Raw genomic sequence first — 21,276 nt, forward strand, 5'->3', positions numbered from 1 at the left:
AATGTTTGGGACTACCTAAGTACAAGTTGCTGCTTTTAAGTTCTTCAACCACAATCCTTACATGATCAGCTGAACAAGTGTTACTCAGGGTTTAATCTTTGCTCCCTATTTTGCTGTCCCCCAACCTAATTAGAAGCACAGAAAGTAAATACCCCTAATGCATTACAGTTGGAAGAGAATACATTCTTTACTTGCATCTGATTTTTGCAATGTTCCAACACAATTTTCTGAAATCCTTTTTTATTTTGTAAGTCATATTTATGTTAGAATTTAAGTAAATATCTATGGTGCATTCAATAAAATACTACTTAATGCTTCTTCCCTCAAAATATATGGTTTCTAAATGCTTTTACTATCAAATTAGACATAGAAAACTAGCTGTACCTAGTTATCCTTGTTTTTCAAAGCGTGTGCTAGTAAACGTAGTTACCCTAGCTGGATTAGCTTATCTTTCGAAAGTCAATAGAGAAATATAAAAATGAGTTTTGAAGATAAAATTAAAAATTCTTTTCTAAGTTTGTTCGAATTTTACACTATGTATATGGAACGCTTGATTTATTCTTAAATATTTTAAATAAAAATTTAAAATACTAAATCCATAAACAGAAAAAAAATGACACAAATCTTTCTCATTGGTACATGTGTGGTTATAAGTTTGATGTTATGCAACAAGTAAATAAATGGTTTGGTGACAAAAAACTTTAAATCAAATTAAACTGACTGTATTTGGTGTGCTGATTTGAAACATGAAAAAAAAATTTTGTTTACAGCTCTACTATAGGAGATAAACATATCTAAATCATGAGTTATTTTATAATGCAACATACTGCATGCACTAAGTGATATGCAAAAGTAGATGAGAAATTAAAACTGTTTTTCTATTTGTAAATAGTGACCCAAATATAGTCAAACCAGTAAAAAATTCTAGAAACACTTTCTTTTTGTAAGGGTGTATCGTAAAATTTAGTTCATAATTTAAGTATGCAAAATTTACTTAAATCTGCAAGTTAAAAAAAAAAATAATAAAAGAAATTCAGATTCAAATACTGCAAATAAATGTAAATAAATTTAGTTTTTTAAAGGCTGTGTGATCAAATACTTCAAACTTCGGATTGCTTGGTTTTAAATACGAACATATGATAATAAAAAAGTGAATATCCGAAATAAAAGAAAAGAAATGAAAGAAACATAATATCAGAGCACAAAACGAGTAAAAAAAAAATTTTAGTTCAAAAAATATTTGTGGATTTACGTAGCACAAAAGGCTATAAAATGAAACAGCAAAAAATTAATGAATAAATAAAATAGATAAATAAGTTAGAACACAAAATGACTTACAAATATTTGTAGACTTTGGTAATATTTAAAAAAAAAATAATAAAAATGAAGAGCAAAAATATATATTTTTTAAAAAATATAAAACAGAAAATAAATATTTATTAAAAAATAAATAAATCTGAACACAAAATGACTTGAAACTTAAGAAAAATATTTGTAGACTTGGGTAATAATTAAAAAAAATAAAAATGAAGAGCAAAAATATTCATCCTAAAAAAATTATAAAACAAAAAATAAAAATTAATTAAAAAATAAATAAATCAGAGCACAAAATAACTTGAAAATTAAGAAAAATATTTGTAGACTTGGGTAATATTTAAAAATAAATAAATAAAAATGAAGAGCAAAAATATTCATCCTAAAAAAAGATATAAAACAGAAAATAAAAATTAATTAAAAAATAAATAAATCAGAACACAAAATGACTTGAAAATTAAGAAACATATTTGTAGACTTGGGTAATAATTTTAAAAAAATCTAAAATGTAGTGCAAAAATAAATTTTAAACAATCCATTAAAAATAAAGAACTTCAAGAATATTTATTCGTGAGATGAAGTGTATGTACAAAGTTCTTGTTCACAAAAAAAGAAATCCATGAGCTAAGTATTATTCCGCCTTGTCCTTAGTGTAGTCTTTGTGGTATAGAAATACAAAACTGAATATGAAGACACCAATCATCATTGAAAATGAACTTATATAATATGGATAGGCTGAGGGAATGAAACGTTCATATTGTGTGTGCTGAAGGGGTCGAACAGACACCTATAAAAGAAAATAAATATTGCGTGTAATTAAATTTAATATGCTAATGTAATAGAACAAAAATTTTAAATAAAGATAGTTAAATGCTATTTAGTTAAAATTTTGTATTTAAATGCAATGTTTTCATATCCCTATTAAAATAAAACAATATGTCTATTATTATTCACATAAAAATCCATTTCCATCTTTATAATATCAGGCCATGTAGCGGACCAAAGAAAAAATCAGGACAACATTTTACAAAAAATCAAAAGCGAAACAGGACATTATTTGGTACTACAGATGATTTATAGAGACAAAGAACAAACCCAAGAGTAAAATTTACTCAACTTAAGTGTAATAATTGCAAATTTTATTGTAATATTTTTAACTTTAGAATTAATGCATTCAGAAAAGAAAGTATTATCAGTTTCCTAATATGATTTTATTAATGGAGCACTGAATAATTCATAATTGCATGAAAACAATATATACAAAGTTTTTTTTTTTTTTAATATGTAGTACTCTTGCAATAAAAAAATAACCAATATCATTTTCAGTCAATAATAAGACAGATCAATTAGAGGTAATTAATTTGAATCAAGTCAATATTTAATTAAAAATTGGTATCAAGTTCGAAACTTCGTAAATCAAACAATTTCAAAGTGGCGTTTCAATAATTTTAAAGTGAAAATACAGTGAACATGTTGTTTAACATTTTTGTGAAAAGTAATTAAGTGCATGATTCCTCAATAATCATTTAAAAATTCTATGATTATTGTAATGTAGATAGTGATAAAATATTTTTAAATCGAATCAATAATTGTGAAACCACAAAACTCCACCTTACAAGACTGGTTACTACATTTGCTGAAATTAGTATATGATCCCTGAATTCTTCAGCATAAAAGTTTAATAATGTAAAATTGTTAAATAAATTTCTTCTTCATAAATGAGCGAATTATAATTTTTTAAAAACTTTTCCTATATAATTTTATTAATGGAGTACTAATTAATTAATAGTAATATGAGAAACTTATATAGATATCATTTCATTACATTTATACAGTTAAAATGAAATTTTACCAATACTGTTCTTTTACCAAAACTATTCATCATCAATATATAGATATCATTTCTAATTTTTCTAATAGTCCAGCAGTTTAGGCTATATGTCTGAACCATGCATAATTAGTGGAACCGTGAAGAAATAGTTCTTAAGTTCAAACTATCCATTTTAGCAATATTTACAAGCATTATAAATTAAATTAAAAAGATGACATCTTTTGTTTTTTAAGTGATTTTTTTAGTGATCCAAAATAGAAATTTTTTGATTTTTCAAGTAGTTCATTTTAAAACCCATGTTTACATTCACAGAAAACTGGATTCTGATTACACACAAAAATTAGGAATAACAAAACAAAAAACTAAAAATAAGGACTAAATATTTTCAATCAAGAATAACAGGACAACTACAATGCCTATAATGTGGTAATTTCCAAACAGAAAAAAAAATCAGTTATATATTCGACCATTTAAACGCACAAAACCATGATGAATTTTTATATAATATTTCTTAGTTTTTAAAAATAGGAATAAATTGATTGAAACTTTAACATGTAAACTTAGTTTAATTTAACAATAAATAAATGAAGATTTTATTTATAAGTTAATAAATAAGTATAAATAAATATATATTATATTATATATTATTACATGTTAACTTATATAGTTAATATATAAACAAAACATACAAAAATTTTATTAAGATAATGTATTTTCATTCAGTTCACATTCATAAAAATAAGGATTTTTATATAAAAATTCATTTTACCTTATTATGCTAAAGCATTTAATATTATAAAACATAATATGTACCATATCTAATGTACATGTAGTAAATATTTCTTCTATTTGAAACTAGCATTATTAAATAAATACTAATATTTAAAGACATTTATCTTATCTTTAAATAATAAATTGCTTATAATTTTAACAATATCAAAACTGCACAACAATTTATCATAAAGCTATCTAGCTCAAAGAATTTTAATTATCAAGTTTTAAATAATTATAAATAATAACAACAGCAAATGCAAAAAAAATGCATTTAACTAAAAAGCTTAATAAAGTAAGAAAGCTTAAATAAATTTTTAGGTAAAACAATAAGCCTAATTACAAACATCAGATTGTTAATATAAAAGGTATAAATAAAACAATTTTTGAAAAAATAAGTCAGACAGTTGCTATAGAGTTTAAATGTGAATAGAAAACATGAGGTTATTAGAGTTACTTTGTGTGCAGACTTTTTTTTTTTTTAATTCCAATGAATGAGATGACTAAATATTCTGCGAATAGATATCAATAAAAAAATATTTACAAAACTATAATAATTATAAAATATACAATAATGTGCAAAAAAAGCCTTCAAACTAAATTTCCAAAAAAAAAGTTATAAAACTTCTAATATAGACATATATAAAACAATGATCTTTCTTCCATTTGCTATGCTGTTGCCAACAAAAAATTAAAATTGTATATATATATATATTACTTTTTTTATGTCAGTATCCAATAAAATAGGTATTGTAATAAATATTTATATATTTCACAATATAAGTGTAGAACACTAATTAGAAAATATAAATTATAGTTCACCAAGGGGAGTTATTTAAATCTATCATAAACCAATAAAAAAGCTCGAAACGTAATGATATGACAATTTTTGTCACTTAACAACTTAACCAGTGATCTAAAACATGAAAAAATATTTTCCTTAAATAAAAATTAAGAATAAACAATAATAAAAATTAAGAATAAACAATAATAAAAAAAAGTAAATGCATATATGTTACCTGAGTAGTTTCAAACAGGTGAGTGTAACCCATTCGATTGTAGTCTACCTTAAATTTGTATACTCCATATACATCAGGCAGTTTGAATTCTGCAACATATTTCTTACCTAAAATAATTAAAAATATATAGTTGCATCAATTTAATATGGTAAAAGTGGAACAAATTACTCATTACATACCTTCTTAACGTTATTTGAAATTATACATTCTTTAAACTTATTGATGCTTCAAAACATTTATCAACATTTTAGAACAATTATTTTAATGCTACTAAATAATAATACTAAATAACTCTTCAATAAATATTGAAACATGATACAAAAACCATACGTAAACAATAATTAATATACAAAAAGGAGAAAAAGATACAAACTGAACATATGATTAAAAAAAAAATTCAAATCACAGGTCTTCATTTGTGGTAGTATAAATACTTGTAATTTCATGAAAGCATAAGATCTGCGTGAATTATAAATTCTACAACATTTTTTAATTCTTTAATGCAAAATCGGAAGATTTCATTAAGAGCATTTATGACAAATAAATGCTTTTTAAAGTTTTTAATTGATTTTTACAAAATTTTTTATATTGTTATTAGGAAGACTCAGATAATATAAGATAATAAATAATATAGATGCGCACAGATACTATTGTGAAAATTCTTAAATTTTACAGACATTGGGATTCATATTCATGCAATTTTAAAATCAAACATGATTTATATTCATGCAATATGTTTCAAAAAAGTTAACCTACTTATTAACAAAGTACTATTTATAATTCGAAACATATTTGTAAAATTTAAATTCTATGTTTAAATAATTAAGAAATAGTTATTTTAAAAAATATATATATATATATGATTTTCCTAAAACTGTTTTGATTTATTTGTTTTTTTTATCCAAAAATGGTCCAAATCTTGTGTCCAAGAATTGTAATCTCAATATTAGTATTATGAAATGTTGGTATTTCATTTCTTACAATAATATTTATCATAACTTTGATGCTTTTTTATTATTTTGTTGAAGTTGATTGATGCTATTTAAAAAAAGTATAAGATACAAAAGTGTACAAAAAAAAGTAAGCTAGAAACATGTACCAATTGAAACAGAAATATGTACAAGCTGTTACACTTCTACCACCACTCATATACAATTACACCTAATTTTTGATGCAACCTTGAAAAATTTGCAGACTTAATCAAAACAGAAAAGTCAAAAGTTCAGTTCACTATTTCACCATTTTTTCCCTTTTTCTTTTAAATACAAATGTAAAAAACATTGAATAATTAAAAAACAAAGCATAAAATAATAGACAACATTACCTTTCCTTTTCAAAGATGTTCGTACAAATGGATCGATTCGTACAAACTCCAACTGCAAATCTGATGTTTCAAATGGCATCCAAACACCATCTTTTAGTATCTCTACCTCAATTGAATATACCTAAATTGAATATTTAATAATCAGAATACTAGAAATAATTATTTGAATTAAATACACAAGCGTAAAATAAAAAATATTAAAGAAAAGCACATTCTTAAGAATTAAAAAATACATTGATCAAAGCGTAAAATATCAAATAGTTAAAAGTGTTAGTAATAAATGTGTAAACATATTTAAATAAATTAAATCTAAGACAATGGTATAATATGAAGAGCAAAAGAGGAGAAATCTTCATTTACTAAAATCTATATCTAACAGATCAGAAAAATTCATGATGATTGAGAGAAAAAAAGATTTGTCAATCATAAAAATATATAGAAGATGTATTCAAGTGTTAAAAACAATGAGCTAGATTTTTAATGAAATAGTTTTTTTTAAAGAGAAAAATTAATTCAAGCTCAGATTAAGAACTAAAAGGAAAAATAAAACTTTTCTACACTTAAAAATGAGAACTGTTATGTTATATATATATATCAGGGTTGGGTTTTTGACGTCANAGGTTTTTGACGTGACGGTTTAAACCATGGTTTAAACTGTCAAAAACTGTCACATGTCAAAAACCTGCCAACCCTGATATATATAAGTTCAAAATGAAGAATAAAACAAAGAAAAATTATAGACATATGAAAAAAAAGGGGGGGGGTAATAATAAGTAAAAAATAACAAACAACAGTTTATATAATATATATAAAAAAAAAGGGATGAAATTTTATTTAAAAAACCGGAAAAATTCTCCGGGAATCTTCCATGATTAAACCATTATGCACTTTCCCCGCAAAGCAGACATTCCCGTAACTGGACGCGAACAGTCATTTTTGCCCTGAAACGGACTTCAAATGCCCTGAACTCTTCAAACAGGACACTACTTTTTCCAAACTTGAAAAAAAAAAAGAAGCTATTTCTGCTTTAAATTGCATGAAAAAACTATACACCCTTTCACCATTTTTAAAGCATGTAAATTTTTTGCCTTATACATAACTAAAAATATTGTTAAGCTATTTCACTACTAAAGAATCAATCTTTCTCCTGTCACCTTGCTTTATCTTTGTAAAGAAAGGAGAGAAAATGATACAGCTCTTTTGAAATATTTAGGACAGTAGCATCTTTTGCTCTTTTCATCTGGACCACACAGATTATGAGACCCCTCAGGTTGAAATGATGTCTTAAATGCTCTCAATACTTCTTCCCCATTGAAAATTTCTTTCATTTTCTTATCAATTTGAAGACTGTATTTAATATAGCTGGGGTAAAAAAGTTAAAACATAAATTTAGAAAAAAAAACAAACATTTATTCTAGCAAACGATCTTTTAGAATGATCCATTCAAAAATTACTTTTTAAATTAAAAAAAAAAATTGCCATCGCCTCAGTAGCTTAATTCTAACCAAAGTTATTATGGAATTGAATTTTTTTTTTTCAGTCTGAGTTTATCTGAGGTAGTGTTTTTCTCTAACAAATCTGAGTAAAATAGTCACCATTACGTGAAAAAATGAGGGTGCTAGTAAGGGTGAAATAAATGTCTCATTAACGAGATTTTGCATAAGTAACGAAATGTAATCTTTAGAATCAGAAAATTTTGTTAGAACATAATTCATTGATTCGTGGAAATTTTAAAATTAACAGTCTTGGGATTCACAGAATCTTGACAATTATCAGAAGAATCACATACCTGTATTTATTTTAATTTAAATAAATACAATTCATAAATTATTTACTAATAACAACGATTCTACAGACATTAAAAAGACAGATAAAAATTACAATAAAGTAAATTAAGTAAATTTTGTTAAAAAAATAAGTAAATTAACCTACTACTTCATCCAAAATTGTGTAAGCTTCTGGTGCTGTTGTTTCTCCTTTTTTATGATGAGTTATATTACCAGCTCTGAGCACTCCAGTTTCCTTAAAAACCCACTGTGTCAAAGATTTAGAGAGAATTTCATTGCCAGATTTATCATACCTTAAAACAAAACAAGATATATTTCAAAACAAAGTTTTAATAGATGCACGAATATGATCAAAGTAGAATCTATATTATTGATTTGAAGATTTAACTAGTATAATATATTAAACTAGCATAGTTTAATTTTCAACTGTTTTTTTTTTTTTTTTTTTTTTTTTTTTCAAAATTAGATTGGCTGGCTGGTGTGCTTTATCATTTTTAGGAATGAACACTGTGGAGATAGTAGTTATCGATAATGTCAACCTTCATCTGTGAAAAGGTACCTTTACCTCAACATAGAATCAAGTTAACATGTCTTACATACTAGCAAATTGGAATTGTACTTTTGTAGTGGTCCACACACTACAGTACTCCCCCATCAGAATTATATGTGTCATAGAATTCGATGAGCGGATACCACTAGTTGATTCATTGCTGCTTTGTGAGAAGCTGGGAGAGCTGTATCAAGATCACTGTACTTTTAAATGCTGACAGTGCAATCTGTATTATGCTCGCGGTCGTGGTCCCTCCTGTGTTGCCATTAGCAGTAGAGTGTATACAAGTCGATGTGTGTGATCGAGACTGAGTAGCAACAGCGAGAGGATGTGGATAATGTCCCAGTCACAAGTCAACTGTACAATGTGGACCATCCATTGAAGTAGACGTGTTCAAGGGGAAGTGGGAGTTTCTATCAAGTTAGGTGCTTTCACATCATGTTCGAAGGTCACAAATGTGGGGATAGTAGTTATCGACAATGTCAACCTTCATCTATGAAAAGCTACCCCAACACTGAATCGAGTTAATATGTCTTACATACCAGTAAATTAGAATTGTATTGTTGTAGTAGTAGACCCACTACAAACACCATTTAGCTATATTATTAATATACCAAGATTAATCAAAAAATGAATTTCCCAATTCATACCCTCTCCATGTAAGCTGAATTGATTTTTGTAGTGAACCTAACTTACTTTTAAATTTCTTCTGTAAATATTCAATTATACAGATGCATAAAGAAATGAATGGAAACAAACATTTAAAATGTTTAGTGAAAGAATCTATGTGCAGGTTACTATAGGCATTTATAGTGTCTAATTAATATTATGTTAAGAAATAAATTTATACTTTTTGATGCTTTAAGAAAGCTTTGTTATGACAATATAAAATAAAATGTTAAAAAAAACAATACGCAACAAAAAAAATATCCCTTTCTTATTTATGTTTGCAACATTTATTCTATATGTTTAGTGAAAGAAGGAAATATCCTTCAGAATTACGGATCACCTTCAAAACACTTTTTTTCTATTGAAAACCAAAAAGCAAGTAACTTAACGTGTTATTCTACTCAGATCTTTATTTATAGTTCTTACTCCACTTACTTTTGACCTCCATGAACTTTCTGTACACTTGACTGGAAGAAATGGTCACTGAAAAAGTCAAGTGAACCAGAGAACATAACTCTTGCATTGTTGCGGGCTTGTAGAGCAGATATAAATAATGTGTTTTTGCCAACAGCATGAGGATACTAAAATAAATATAAAATTATTTTCCCCATATTAATAATTTTAATTTAAAACTATTTGTTTAAATAATAATTTTACAAATATTGAAAAAGCTGATTAAAATTACATTAGAGATATGCATATCTTACCTTTAATTGAACAATGTCATATATTGAAATTTTTCCTTCACAGACTATATTTAAATGCATGCAATATACTGAACTTTTGCTATTTAATAACAACTAGAACATTTCAGAAAGTAAGAAAATTCAACAAAAAAAAATTCTGTGGACTGAGTACATCAAAATAGAATGCATAATAGAACAGGTTAATTTTTTTAATAAAATTAATGACTATTTTAAGAAATAAATTACTAAAAGAATAAGAAAACTGACATTGATTAACATATTTATAATCAGCCTTTTTCTTTCTTTCTTTTTTTCAAAGCAGTTTAGCTCTAAAGTTAAAGTTTTGATTAAATCCCTACATGTAAGTTTAAATTCAAACATAACATTGATATTATATGTACAACATGTCAAGAAAAAAATAAAATATACAATATATTTTCCTTCTGATTTATATTTGAAAATATGAAGTTGTTACATTGAATTGAAAACTCCAAAGCATTAATTGTTAAAAAGAATATGAAATAGTATAAGAATACAAAATATTTAATTCTATAATAACAGAACTTTCCTTGAAAGAAACGCACTTAAAAGCAGCAGAATTTTCAAAAGAAAGAATAATTGAAGCAATAAAGAAAAAAACAATTTTTATAATGAAACGAATAATACTAATCCCGTATGATTAACAAGTTAGAAGTTATCGTGTTTTTTCCACATAGTAAGAGCAATTCAAAAATAGTACTTTTAATACAAAAAAAGAAAAATTTTATTTCTGATTTATTAATTCTTTTGATTCATGTTTGATTTCAATGAGAAGAAATACATAATAAGAAAAAATACATAATAAGATACTAAATGAGTAAAAATACATAAGAAACAGTACCTTAATTATCGGTATATCAAATCTGCATAATAGCTTTAACGAATTCAAAAAATTTAAAAGTTATATACTCAAGCAAAAGAGTATAAAACGTACTCTTTTAGCAGAACATTATAACAAAAATAAATCAAAATTTATCTGGTTAGTCAGAAGACACTATGTCCCTCATTGTCATAAAACCCCTATTAAAAAGAATTTTCGTGCCTTTTGTTGGTTATTACTTAAAAACTATTATTCCTATTTATATTGTTATTATTATATTGTAATTACTATATTATAATTATTATATTGTTATACTATTTTTAATACTATTCTCATAAAATATTTCTAAACTGTCTCATTTGAATAAATTACTTGTAATGAATTTATTTTTATGCGAAAAAAGACAATTTCATTAAAATTTGAATAATTAAAAAAAAAGGAATTATATTTAACTAATAGAAAACAATTTACAAAAACAAAAAAATACTAACAAGATTCAGTAGAAAAAATTAATTAGCTATTCATGAAGGGAACAAAATCTTATTCAAAGGTTCCAAAATTAGGAGACTTAGTAAGAGCAAGGTCAATTTCCTTTCTAAGAAGTATTTTTTATAACTATTGATCAAACTATCTTAATAATCAAACAATCTTAATATTACCCGACAGTAGTAGGTAAAACTCTTAATTAACTACGAATCTTAATAGAAGTGTTCTTGCAAAAATGGTATAAAAATTTTACAATAAGTTGTGAAATGAAAGATCACTTATATTTTTATACTGTACATTAATTTATTGATAGAAGACTAAAATTTCTTTTTTTTTAAATTCAGAAACAATTTATACAAACCTCAGTAATTTTATTATCTGGAATGTAGCAATAAGCTGTAGAGGAAGCAGACAAAACCTCTAAAATAAGTGAATTTTCTTGATCTGATATGATACTAAAAAAAGAAAAAAATATTTTGGTTTACACTCTATCACCTCTATTGTACGTAAAAATAATTAATTGATAAACAATAAAAAGTATTACCCAACTCCTTTGAAAAGAATAGGAGGAATGTTTTTAGAACCAATGACTGTTGGAGCATCAATTAAATTCTTGGGGTCAGCTACTATAAGGGTATGCTATAAGACAAACAAAGCAATTAAAAAATTTTTGGTTTTCAATGAAATAGAAACCATTCACTAGTAATGTATAGCCTTAAAATATTTACTTGTAATGTATAACTTTAAAATATTATTTAGTATTGTAAAGCCTTAAAATATATTTGTCTCAGATACTTTCAAAAAATTTATACGTTATTAAAATTTAAAAAAAAATTTTACACATATATTTGTAATATCAAATAAAACATGAACAAAATTATCAATTTGCCTTATTAAGCAAATTTAATAATGAAAATAAAATGTAAATATCTCTACAAAGTTTTAAGCTTCCTAAAAATTACTTTATTCAATTACGAGGGTTGTCCATAAAATAAGGTTCCCAAGGAGCTGCGAACGCTAGGAACGCTGTTAAGCGGGATTTGTTGAGACTGGCGTGTAACTTGGCTCCCTTTCCCCCAGTTCCCGCCCCGGCGAGGTATCTACAACGTTAAGTCTAGTCTTGGTAGCCGTGAAAGATGGAGCTTCCATTTGTTTCTCACGCCAGGTGCGAATTACGCTCTGTGATTTGTTTTTGAGTGCAAAAAACTTTCCTCTGGTGGACATTCATTCCCATCTCTGTGAGGCGTACGGGGAAGAGTGTATGAGTGTGCAACATGTGCGCAAATGGTGCAGAGAATTCAAAGACGGACTTACAGACGTCCATAGCGAACAACGTTCTGGCCGGCCATCGTTTTCGGACGAAGCGATTGCGAAAGTGGAAGAAGCAATGCTGACAGATCGATGGGTGACGGTTCGGAACCTCAGCGAGATGATCCCTGTTGTCAGTAAGTCCTGCATTCACAACATTTTGAGAGACCGCTTAGGATATGCTAAGGTTTGGGCAGGGTGGGTCTCGAAAATGCTGACGGGTGACTATGACAACAAACGGCAACGTGTGGAAGCCGCCTGCGAATTTCTTCATGCCTACGAAAGCTATGGCAAGGAATTTTTGGACTCTGTTGTCACTGGGGACGAGACCTGGGTCCACTACATGACACCGGAAACAAAAGAACAATCGCGTTAGTGGAAGCATCCAGGCTCGCCAAAGCCGAAGAAGTTTAAGCAAATTCTGTCTGTTTTAAGCTATCTTCGCGGATCGGCGGCAGAGTTCTATGACTCAGGCATAAAGAAGATGGTACACCGCATGTAAAAATGCATTGATCTAAACGGCGATTATGCTGAAAAAAAGGGGGAAGTCTAAGCTTTCCAAACATGTATTATTCAATGCCAATAAACAGATTTTTCATTGTGAAAATTCATTGGGAACCTTATTTTATGGACAACCCTCGTATTTACTAGATGAAATACACATCAAATTCAAATAAAAGGTAACTTTTTATTGCAAGCCTTATCATAGACATTTTTGACTGAACTCTCACTTTATAATGAAAGACTGGTTTTGTTATAAAGTAAGAGTTCAATTTAAAAAAAATTTCTGAATTCATTAGAAAAGTGAAAAATATTTTGCAGGTAAAAATTATATAAAAATATATAGTTTTAAGAGGAAAGTTAAAAGTATTTAATTATTGTATTCTGATAACAAAACCAAGCATTTCAAAAATGCATATAGGTAAATTAATGTTTATCACAAATAGGTTTAACACATATAGGTATATCACTTTTTCTGTCGAGTTTGTCAGCTAATCTAATTGCCCAACAATCTACTGCCAAAGAGAATTTTTCACTTCAAGATCAATTAAGAATTATTCATTTTTAAGATCAATTAACAGAGAATTATTTACTTTAAGATCAACATAAGTTGTTACACAGCAGACTTACAAAATAATCTTGATTTAACATTTAATGAACAACGAGACAATGATAAATGCACATAATAAATGCAATATAAATGCACATAAAAATCCAGTAAACAAATTTTTAATCTGTGCGAAAGCATTGTAAGGAGGGCTTTTAAAATAAAACAGAAAAAAATTGCATATAAATGTGGTTCACATACTTTTCCATCATCTTCAATATCATAATTCAAGTGATCAATAACAGCTGAATTTTCTTCATCAATTTCAAATCCACATTCATTTGCAAGCTCCCTGATTAAATCTCCTGATGTATTGAAAAACAAACAGAAAAAATTAAAAATGCATTGTATAATAATGATTACTTGCTACAAAATTTGCTAGGATTTTACAAAATTTACTGATTATTGGAAAAAGTTTTAAAAAATATATTTGTCATAGATTCTATAATTAATTTTAAAAATTGTATGTAACATCTAAAAATGCTATGATATTTAAAATNAAAAAAAAAAAAAAAAAAAAAAAAAAAAAAAAAAAAAAAAAAAACCCAGGTTTTGATTCTAAACTATAAAAGTTCTAAGGATTTTTGACAAAAAAAAAATTAAGCTTTTTTTTCTCCATGGTATTTTTTTTATTATTTTTCAATTTGTAACATCCAACAAAGGTCAAAAACACAAAAAGAAACCTCAATGCCATGTGCGCAGAAATCCTTGTTGTTAATTTGGCTTATAAAACAATTGCACAATCAAAATAAAGTATGCAATAAAACTTTAAAACTGAATTTCTAGGCAAAATTGTATTTAATTTTCACTAAATATTTTGAACATTTTTAAAAATTATGTATTTTATTTTAATCCAATAACTAATTTATAACATGCACAAAGCATATTAATCTGAATTTTAAAATAAAGATACAGAAGAGAATGTCCCTAAATAAATATAAAAAATGTGTGTATAGCAAAACATCAAAAGTATAACTTTCAGTATTATTTTTATAACTATTATATAAAGCAATTTTTAAATTTCAAATTTCGTCAGATTTTCAAACGCATATTCTATCTCCATATGGTTTATGACATTACTTAAGATATAGCAAAATTTTAAAATAAATTATAACCATGTTATAATTTATTTAAAAAATAACATGTTTAAAAAATAACATTAGTAACTTCATTTCAGTTGCTTGACTTTTAATGAAAAATATACAACAGTCTACTTCAAAAGAATACAGCATGCAAGTGTCAATTATAATATAGTAACTTTCATTGACAAAAGTAATAATTTAAACAATTCTAAAAAGGAATAATGATTGTTTTGACATGGTTAGCATAACAGAATTATAATATTTCATAATAACAAAAATTAACAAAAAAAATTTATAATAGCTGTAATATTGCATTTTTTTTAACATTGTTTTAAGTTACAAGAACTTAACTGTGTTAGAATTCAGTGTACTTTTAAGAAAAGTTGTATCAGAAGGATGAAACATTTTTTAATTCATGTATTCATTTGAATAGCGAAAAATAAATTATCAGAATTGGGATTCACACACAAAACCTTAGGGACATGCATTTTTACAAACTTCCATTTTATTCTCATAGAAAATGTTTCACAGTAAAAGTTGTCTGTCTATAGAGCTTTCTTTCGAAACAATTTGTTTTAGGAAAATTTGGCTAAGCACTAGATTGTTTTGTAAAATATACAATACTGGAATTATTTACACACATGAACAATTTTGTAGAACAAAAAACATTCAATATCATATTTGTTTCATAAACAGTATATCAGAACTGATACTTACCAACATTTGAACTAGCTCCAATTAACACATTTCCACCAGCATCGATAAAATCTGTAATAGCTTGCACATTCAAGTTTCCTCCAAATTCTAAAAATAATAAACTAATTAATAACTTAAACTATATTTAATAACGCTTTAGCACACTAGAAATATAACTTTTAATAACATTCAAAAATAATTTTTATCATTAACTGATATAACGACTTCATCCATCATCATTCCATTTACAAACTCCCAAACTCAGAAATTCTTTCAGAAAATAAAATTAGCAATTGCATGTGAAGGAAAGATTCATATGTTCTGATATAAATATAAGCGAATGCACAGTATTCATGAAATGCACATAAAAATAGTTTTTCCTTTCCCCCCCATTAAATATTTGTAGAGAATTACTATAATTTATTTAAAAAGAAGTAAATAAAATTCTAATAATACTCATTTAGAGAATATTCTTGGGAGTATTTGTATCAAGGAGAATATTCAAGAATATTTTCTTAGCAAATATTTTTATAATTAATTGTATTTTACACATGAATACATTACATATACATGTGTTAAAAATTAGAAAACACAATAATAAGTGTAAATATAAACAATGTATTTCATCACATAACTTAAAAATTATTAATATATTTCCTTTTAGGTTTTCATCAGATAAAATAGCTATACAATCATAAATATGAAAAAGAAACATTTTTCGATAATTGTTCTCGAAACGTTCAAATAATTATTGTGAATGAATAAATATCTCAAAGGCTAAAAAAATATATTGGAATAAGCATAACAAATTTTATATAGTAGCAATTATTAGATAATTAAAATGAAACAAGCATTCCTTGCACATTATTTTTAAAACATTCAAAATTGTTCTCAAACATTTCTAATTTTCTAATCTTGTTTTAAAAATAATTCTAAAGGACAAATAAATCAGTTATAATGCTGTAAAAATATTGTTCTTAATTTAGAATTTGTATTTATTCTCAAGAATTACACAACCAAATTCAGCTATTAATCACAGAATAAATGAAGATGACAATGAGTATAAAATGTGAAGATGAAATTTCACTTTTAGAGCATGAAAATATTATTTAATTTTCAAAAATATAAAATTTTGTTTGAAAACTTTAAAAAAGCTTAATTTTTAATAAAGAATTTTATCAGCTTTTTGTCCAAGTTTAAATTTTGTTTACATTTTTTGGTATTGTTTTTCTTAAATAAAGATTGCCTTACAAAATTTTAATCTTAAGAAATTTTAAATATTTTCTACTTTCAAAAAAAAATACAAAAAATCATAAGTTTAGTTAAAAAATTTTAAAATCTCAGTTCAAATAAAATTCTAGAAATAACACTATCAGTAATTTATAATATTATGAGTATATTTAAACATAATTTGTGATCTGTTTAAGAATAATTGTTCTATATTTTTTATAAAAGTATAATTTAAGTTTTTTTTTTTTTTTTTTTTTTTTTTTTTTGTAATTTATCAGTAAGAAATTAAGAATGTTCTCGTTTATTCTCTAAATTTCAGCCTCATGAAAATATTCTCACCTCCCATCTCTAAATTTCTGATAAAAATAAATACTGTATTCTCGCCAATTTAACTTCTATAATAATCTGACAAATAATTTCAAAGGCTACCATATTCAATCAATAAGTAGTTTATTGTTGTAGGGTTATTTGAAAATTTTCTACACAACAAAAAAATTCTATTGGGATAAAAAATAATTGTACGGAATCAGTAAATTTGATTTTTCATTCAAATTATGAGGAAGATGTTACTTTCTCTAAAAATACATCCAATTTGATTTATAAAACTTTTCCAATCGAATCTACATCACAAACATCTAGACACATTTCCTTTACTTACATAAATAAAATGTACATGGAAATTAAAATAACGGGCACAGAGAAGTTGAAAATACATGAATTTATGTAAATACATGAATTTATGAAAATACATGAATTTTAACTGATTTTTGATGCATACCTTCAACAGAGGGAGAAAAAATTATCAAATGCTGAAATAAATATTCTCCATATTTCATCAAGGTTAGACCAGGGTCATCAGCAGTTTTAAAAGTCAATTGAAATCCTCTATCTAAAAGCAAAAAGACCCACAAATAAGACAACCAAATAAAAAAAATTTAAAAAGAACACATTGTGTCCTTTAAATTATGGCAAATAATTTATAACGAGCAAAAATTTTACATTTATAGAGAATTATATGTATGATTTCTTGCAAAATTTATCATGCAAAGCCATTTTGTACCTCAGAAAAATACTGCAAGAGGGTTTAACAGTTCAACATAGACTGTAGTTTGCTAGTGTTACTGGCTTAAATAAAAAATGGCAACAAAACTTCAATGCTAAATTGAAATGTGAAAAACAATTACAATTAGATTAATTTCTAGATGATTCAGAAATTTTAATCTTCTAAATAAGAAAAAGAATAGCCACAATGTAAATACAGTGTTCTCCCTAAGCGTTTTTAGAATGGTGGCTTGCAATATCAGCCCTTTGATCTTTATAACTGAGTCATTTTTGCAAAAATAAGTCGCCATCTCTTAAAGATACTGCAAAACACACTGGTAAACTATCTGTGTTTATAGGTTTAATTCCAATTACTATTACAAGTATTTACTTTGTTAGGATTATTCTCAACTGGTAAAATTTTTATGGGTTTTTTTTTCTTCAGCAAACAGTATATTAATAAATTTTATAAGTGATTTTAAATTTTTTAAATAAATATCCTTTTCTTTAAAATGCACATTCAAACGTTCATAATTTTTAGTTAAAATTATAGAAAAATGCTTTTAAGTTGTTTATCAATTAATCATTTTTCTTAGTGCAATATTTTTTTGAAATAAAAAAAAATATATGATCAAAGATTTGTCTTTTAGCATGTCTATAACTGATTTTTATAAACTACAAATTTTTCTCTTGTTCTGATAATGTGTGAAAACTACTTTTTGAAATAGACATAAAATAGCATATGAAGGTAATTTAAGAATTGTTGTGGATCAAATTCATATATTACACAATTTCATAAATTTTTATGGTGTTAGGTGAGCTTCCTTTGAAAATTCAAAGTGCCTTTTTTTCAGAGAAAGCACTCTGCCCTTTCTTAATTTCTAGGGAGAACTCTAAGTACATTACCATGACTGAGAAAAATTAATAATATATGAACTGCAGTAAGATTTTGTACAGCTCAGTTTCCTGGCGCAGAAAAAAATTTTGTTAACACATTTTCTATATTAGGGCCATATTACTACAATATCAGTAGTATTAATTATAACAATTGATTAAGCCTCACCAAGGTCATTAGTAGTTTAGGGACTTTTTTCATGGCAGCAAAATAAATTTTTTTTTGTTATTTTGTAGTAATTTTTCTACAGTTCTTTATTGTTTCAATAGTTAATTTGTAATAATAAACAAAATACAAAAAAAAAATATTGTTTCAAACATTCATTTTTAAAACATGATTTTATGTTTAACTCACTAATAATTAATGCAAAGGACAGAAATTTCTTCATTGCAAAAATACAAGATTACAAACAACATAATTTTACAGTAATGGTAAGGTTTTCATATAAGTACCCGCACTAAAATAAGTTTGATAAGGAAATCCTCAAGTTTTGGTAACTTCCATGAAGCTTAAAAAAAAAATCACAGAAAGGGACCAATTCAAAGGGTATAGTTTGTATCCAAAATCCCTCTGCTCCACAAATCACTACATTTCTGGGGGGCATTATCTAAATTGTGATCTGCAGCAGAATAATCACTAAGTCTTAACAGCAACCTGGGCAAAACTAAAAAATCTTCAAAAAAGGGGACATCTTGAAAGGTTAACTTGAAACAAACCTCTAACAATCTATTTTTATAAGTTGGCAAGCTTAAAATCTAGATTTAAATCTTGCAAGTTATGTAAGCTTAAAATCTAATTGAAGCAGAAAGATTTCGCATTGCGATCTGCGGCAGAATAATAGCTAAGTCTTAGCTACTTTTGGGCAGCAGCCCGTGAGAAACTAAAAAAAAAAATTCACCGAAGACCAATTGAAAGGGTATAATTCACCCTCGGACAAACCTCTAGAAGTTTTAATTGCAAGTTTAAAATCCATTTGGCGCTTTAGCAATTGTAGTTTGACAACAGGTACCTTTGGAGCCTTGGTGACTGTGGTTGGCAAGACTATGATATAGAAATATCTTCTTTTTGTAAGTTGTTGTAATTTTAAAAAATCCCTTAAAGTAGGCACGAACAGGTACAGATACAGGAAAACTAGAGAAAAAACTCTTAGGTACTTATGGGGAAAGAAAAGCATTTTGCAACACACTCCATCATTAGTGTGCCAGCATATTTCAATGACAGATTAGTTATTTCTCTTAAATAGGTACCTTATTTAGTCGCACTAGAGCTACACAATGGGCTATTGGCAACAGTCAGGGAAACATCCCTAAGAATGATCCGAAGACATGCCATTGCAATTTTTGATCCTCTGCAGAGGAGATGGCTCCCTGCTTTATTAACCCAACAACCTGCACACGTACTCGAGCACTTTACCGTAGAGCAGTTTAACGAGGACATACCTTAGTCCCTACACAGGTTAATCAAAGTGATCTAACACCCACGTACTGACTGCAGAAAGTGATATTTGACTTCGGTGTTCTACTAGGAACCTTGTCTTTATGATCAGTCCACAGTGGGACTGGATAAATAAATTAAACATCAAAGGTAATTTGGGGATATTTCCGTACCGTGATCTGTCGTGCAACTACAATCGCCAAGGTGCCAAATAAAAAACTTGCAATTTTTTTTTTTAAAAATATGCAGATGTTTGCCCAGGGGTGGCTACGAATTATACCTTTTGAGTTAGTCCCTTTCTGTGATGATTTTTTTAGTTTTCAAGACTTGGCGATTATTCTACTGCAGATCACGATACAGAAATCTGCCCGATGATTTTTATGGAGTTATTACAAAATTTATCGATTCGTATTTATATTAATATTTGAAATTTTTTTCTTTTTTTTTTGTAGGGGAAGTTTACGATAATAGTTTCCGGGATTTTCTTTACAAGTAAAAAAGGTTTTAAACTAGGTTAATATATCAAAGAAGGTTAACATATCGATAGGCAAATAAATAATTTTTAATGATACACATAAAACATTTTACGAAAAATGCTTATAAGAAGATTAGAAATACCTATTTCAAACTAGAATAAATACATTACCTTGTAAACCCTTAAAGAAAATAGAATGTGTTTCACGAATAGCTAAATTATCTAAAAGAACCAATGTCTGTCCACCGCAATAAACATTATTAATTATAGAAAAGAAAGCTAACAGCAGAGGTATCAATTTTAGGTTATATTCCATTGTTAACGTAAATTAATTTCAGGAAAATCAATATTTAACAATACAAAAATCTGGAGATGACAATGAATATAGTAATCTTCAGCAGAAAAAAAACAACAAATTAACTAATTAGCCATAACAACGTTGAATTTCTTTCATGCCGAATGCAAAAACACAAACGCGATAACAAAATATTATAGTGTGACGTGTTGACTTGGCTGCTTAGCAGAACGCCGGTTTGATAGCAATTATTTTTAAGCAATCGATATCGTAATGATGGTAAGGGCAAAAAATAACTTCTACTTTCAGTAATCTCTTTCATTCAATGGGATTTGAACCAACTATCTTTTCAGGTTTCAGATCATTGATATTAGGTGTTCAAATAATTAATGTTCAAATAATATTAAGTTGATGAA

General features: G+C 26.5%; 1 protein-coding gene across 1 annotated transcript; it reads right to left on the bottom strand.

Moving 5' to 3' along the window:
• Window positions 1–1,852: 1,852 nt before the first annotated feature.
• LOC107437507 (dolichyl-diphosphooligosaccharide--protein glycosyltransferase non-catalytic subunit Ost48) lies at window positions 1,853–21,187 on the bottom strand. The gene is made up of 11 exons (XM_016049531.3): window positions 20,737–21,187; window positions 17,499–17,609; window positions 15,512–15,598; window positions 13,914–14,017; window positions 11,841–11,935; window positions 11,658–11,751; window positions 9,701–9,846; window positions 8,192–8,339; window positions 6,260–6,380; window positions 4,936–5,042; window positions 1,853–2,101 (listed from the first exon to the last, which is right to left on the bottom strand). Exons 1-11 carry the CDS (start codon window positions 20,879–20,881, stop codon window positions 1,946–1,948), a joined length of 1,314 nt encoding a protein of 437 aa, XP_015905017.1. The 5' UTR covers window positions 20,882–21,187; the 3' UTR covers window positions 1,853–1,945.
• Between the last annotated feature and the right edge of the window lie 89 nt (window positions 21,188–21,276).

This window comes from Parasteatoda tepidariorum, chromosome 3 (genome assembly GCF_043381705.1).
Source record: "Parasteatoda tepidariorum isolate YZ-2023 chromosome 3, CAS_Ptep_4.0, whole genome shotgun sequence".
In the NCBI taxonomy this organism is placed as follows: domain Eukaryota; kingdom Metazoa; phylum Arthropoda; class Arachnida; order Araneae; family Theridiidae; genus Parasteatoda; species Parasteatoda tepidariorum.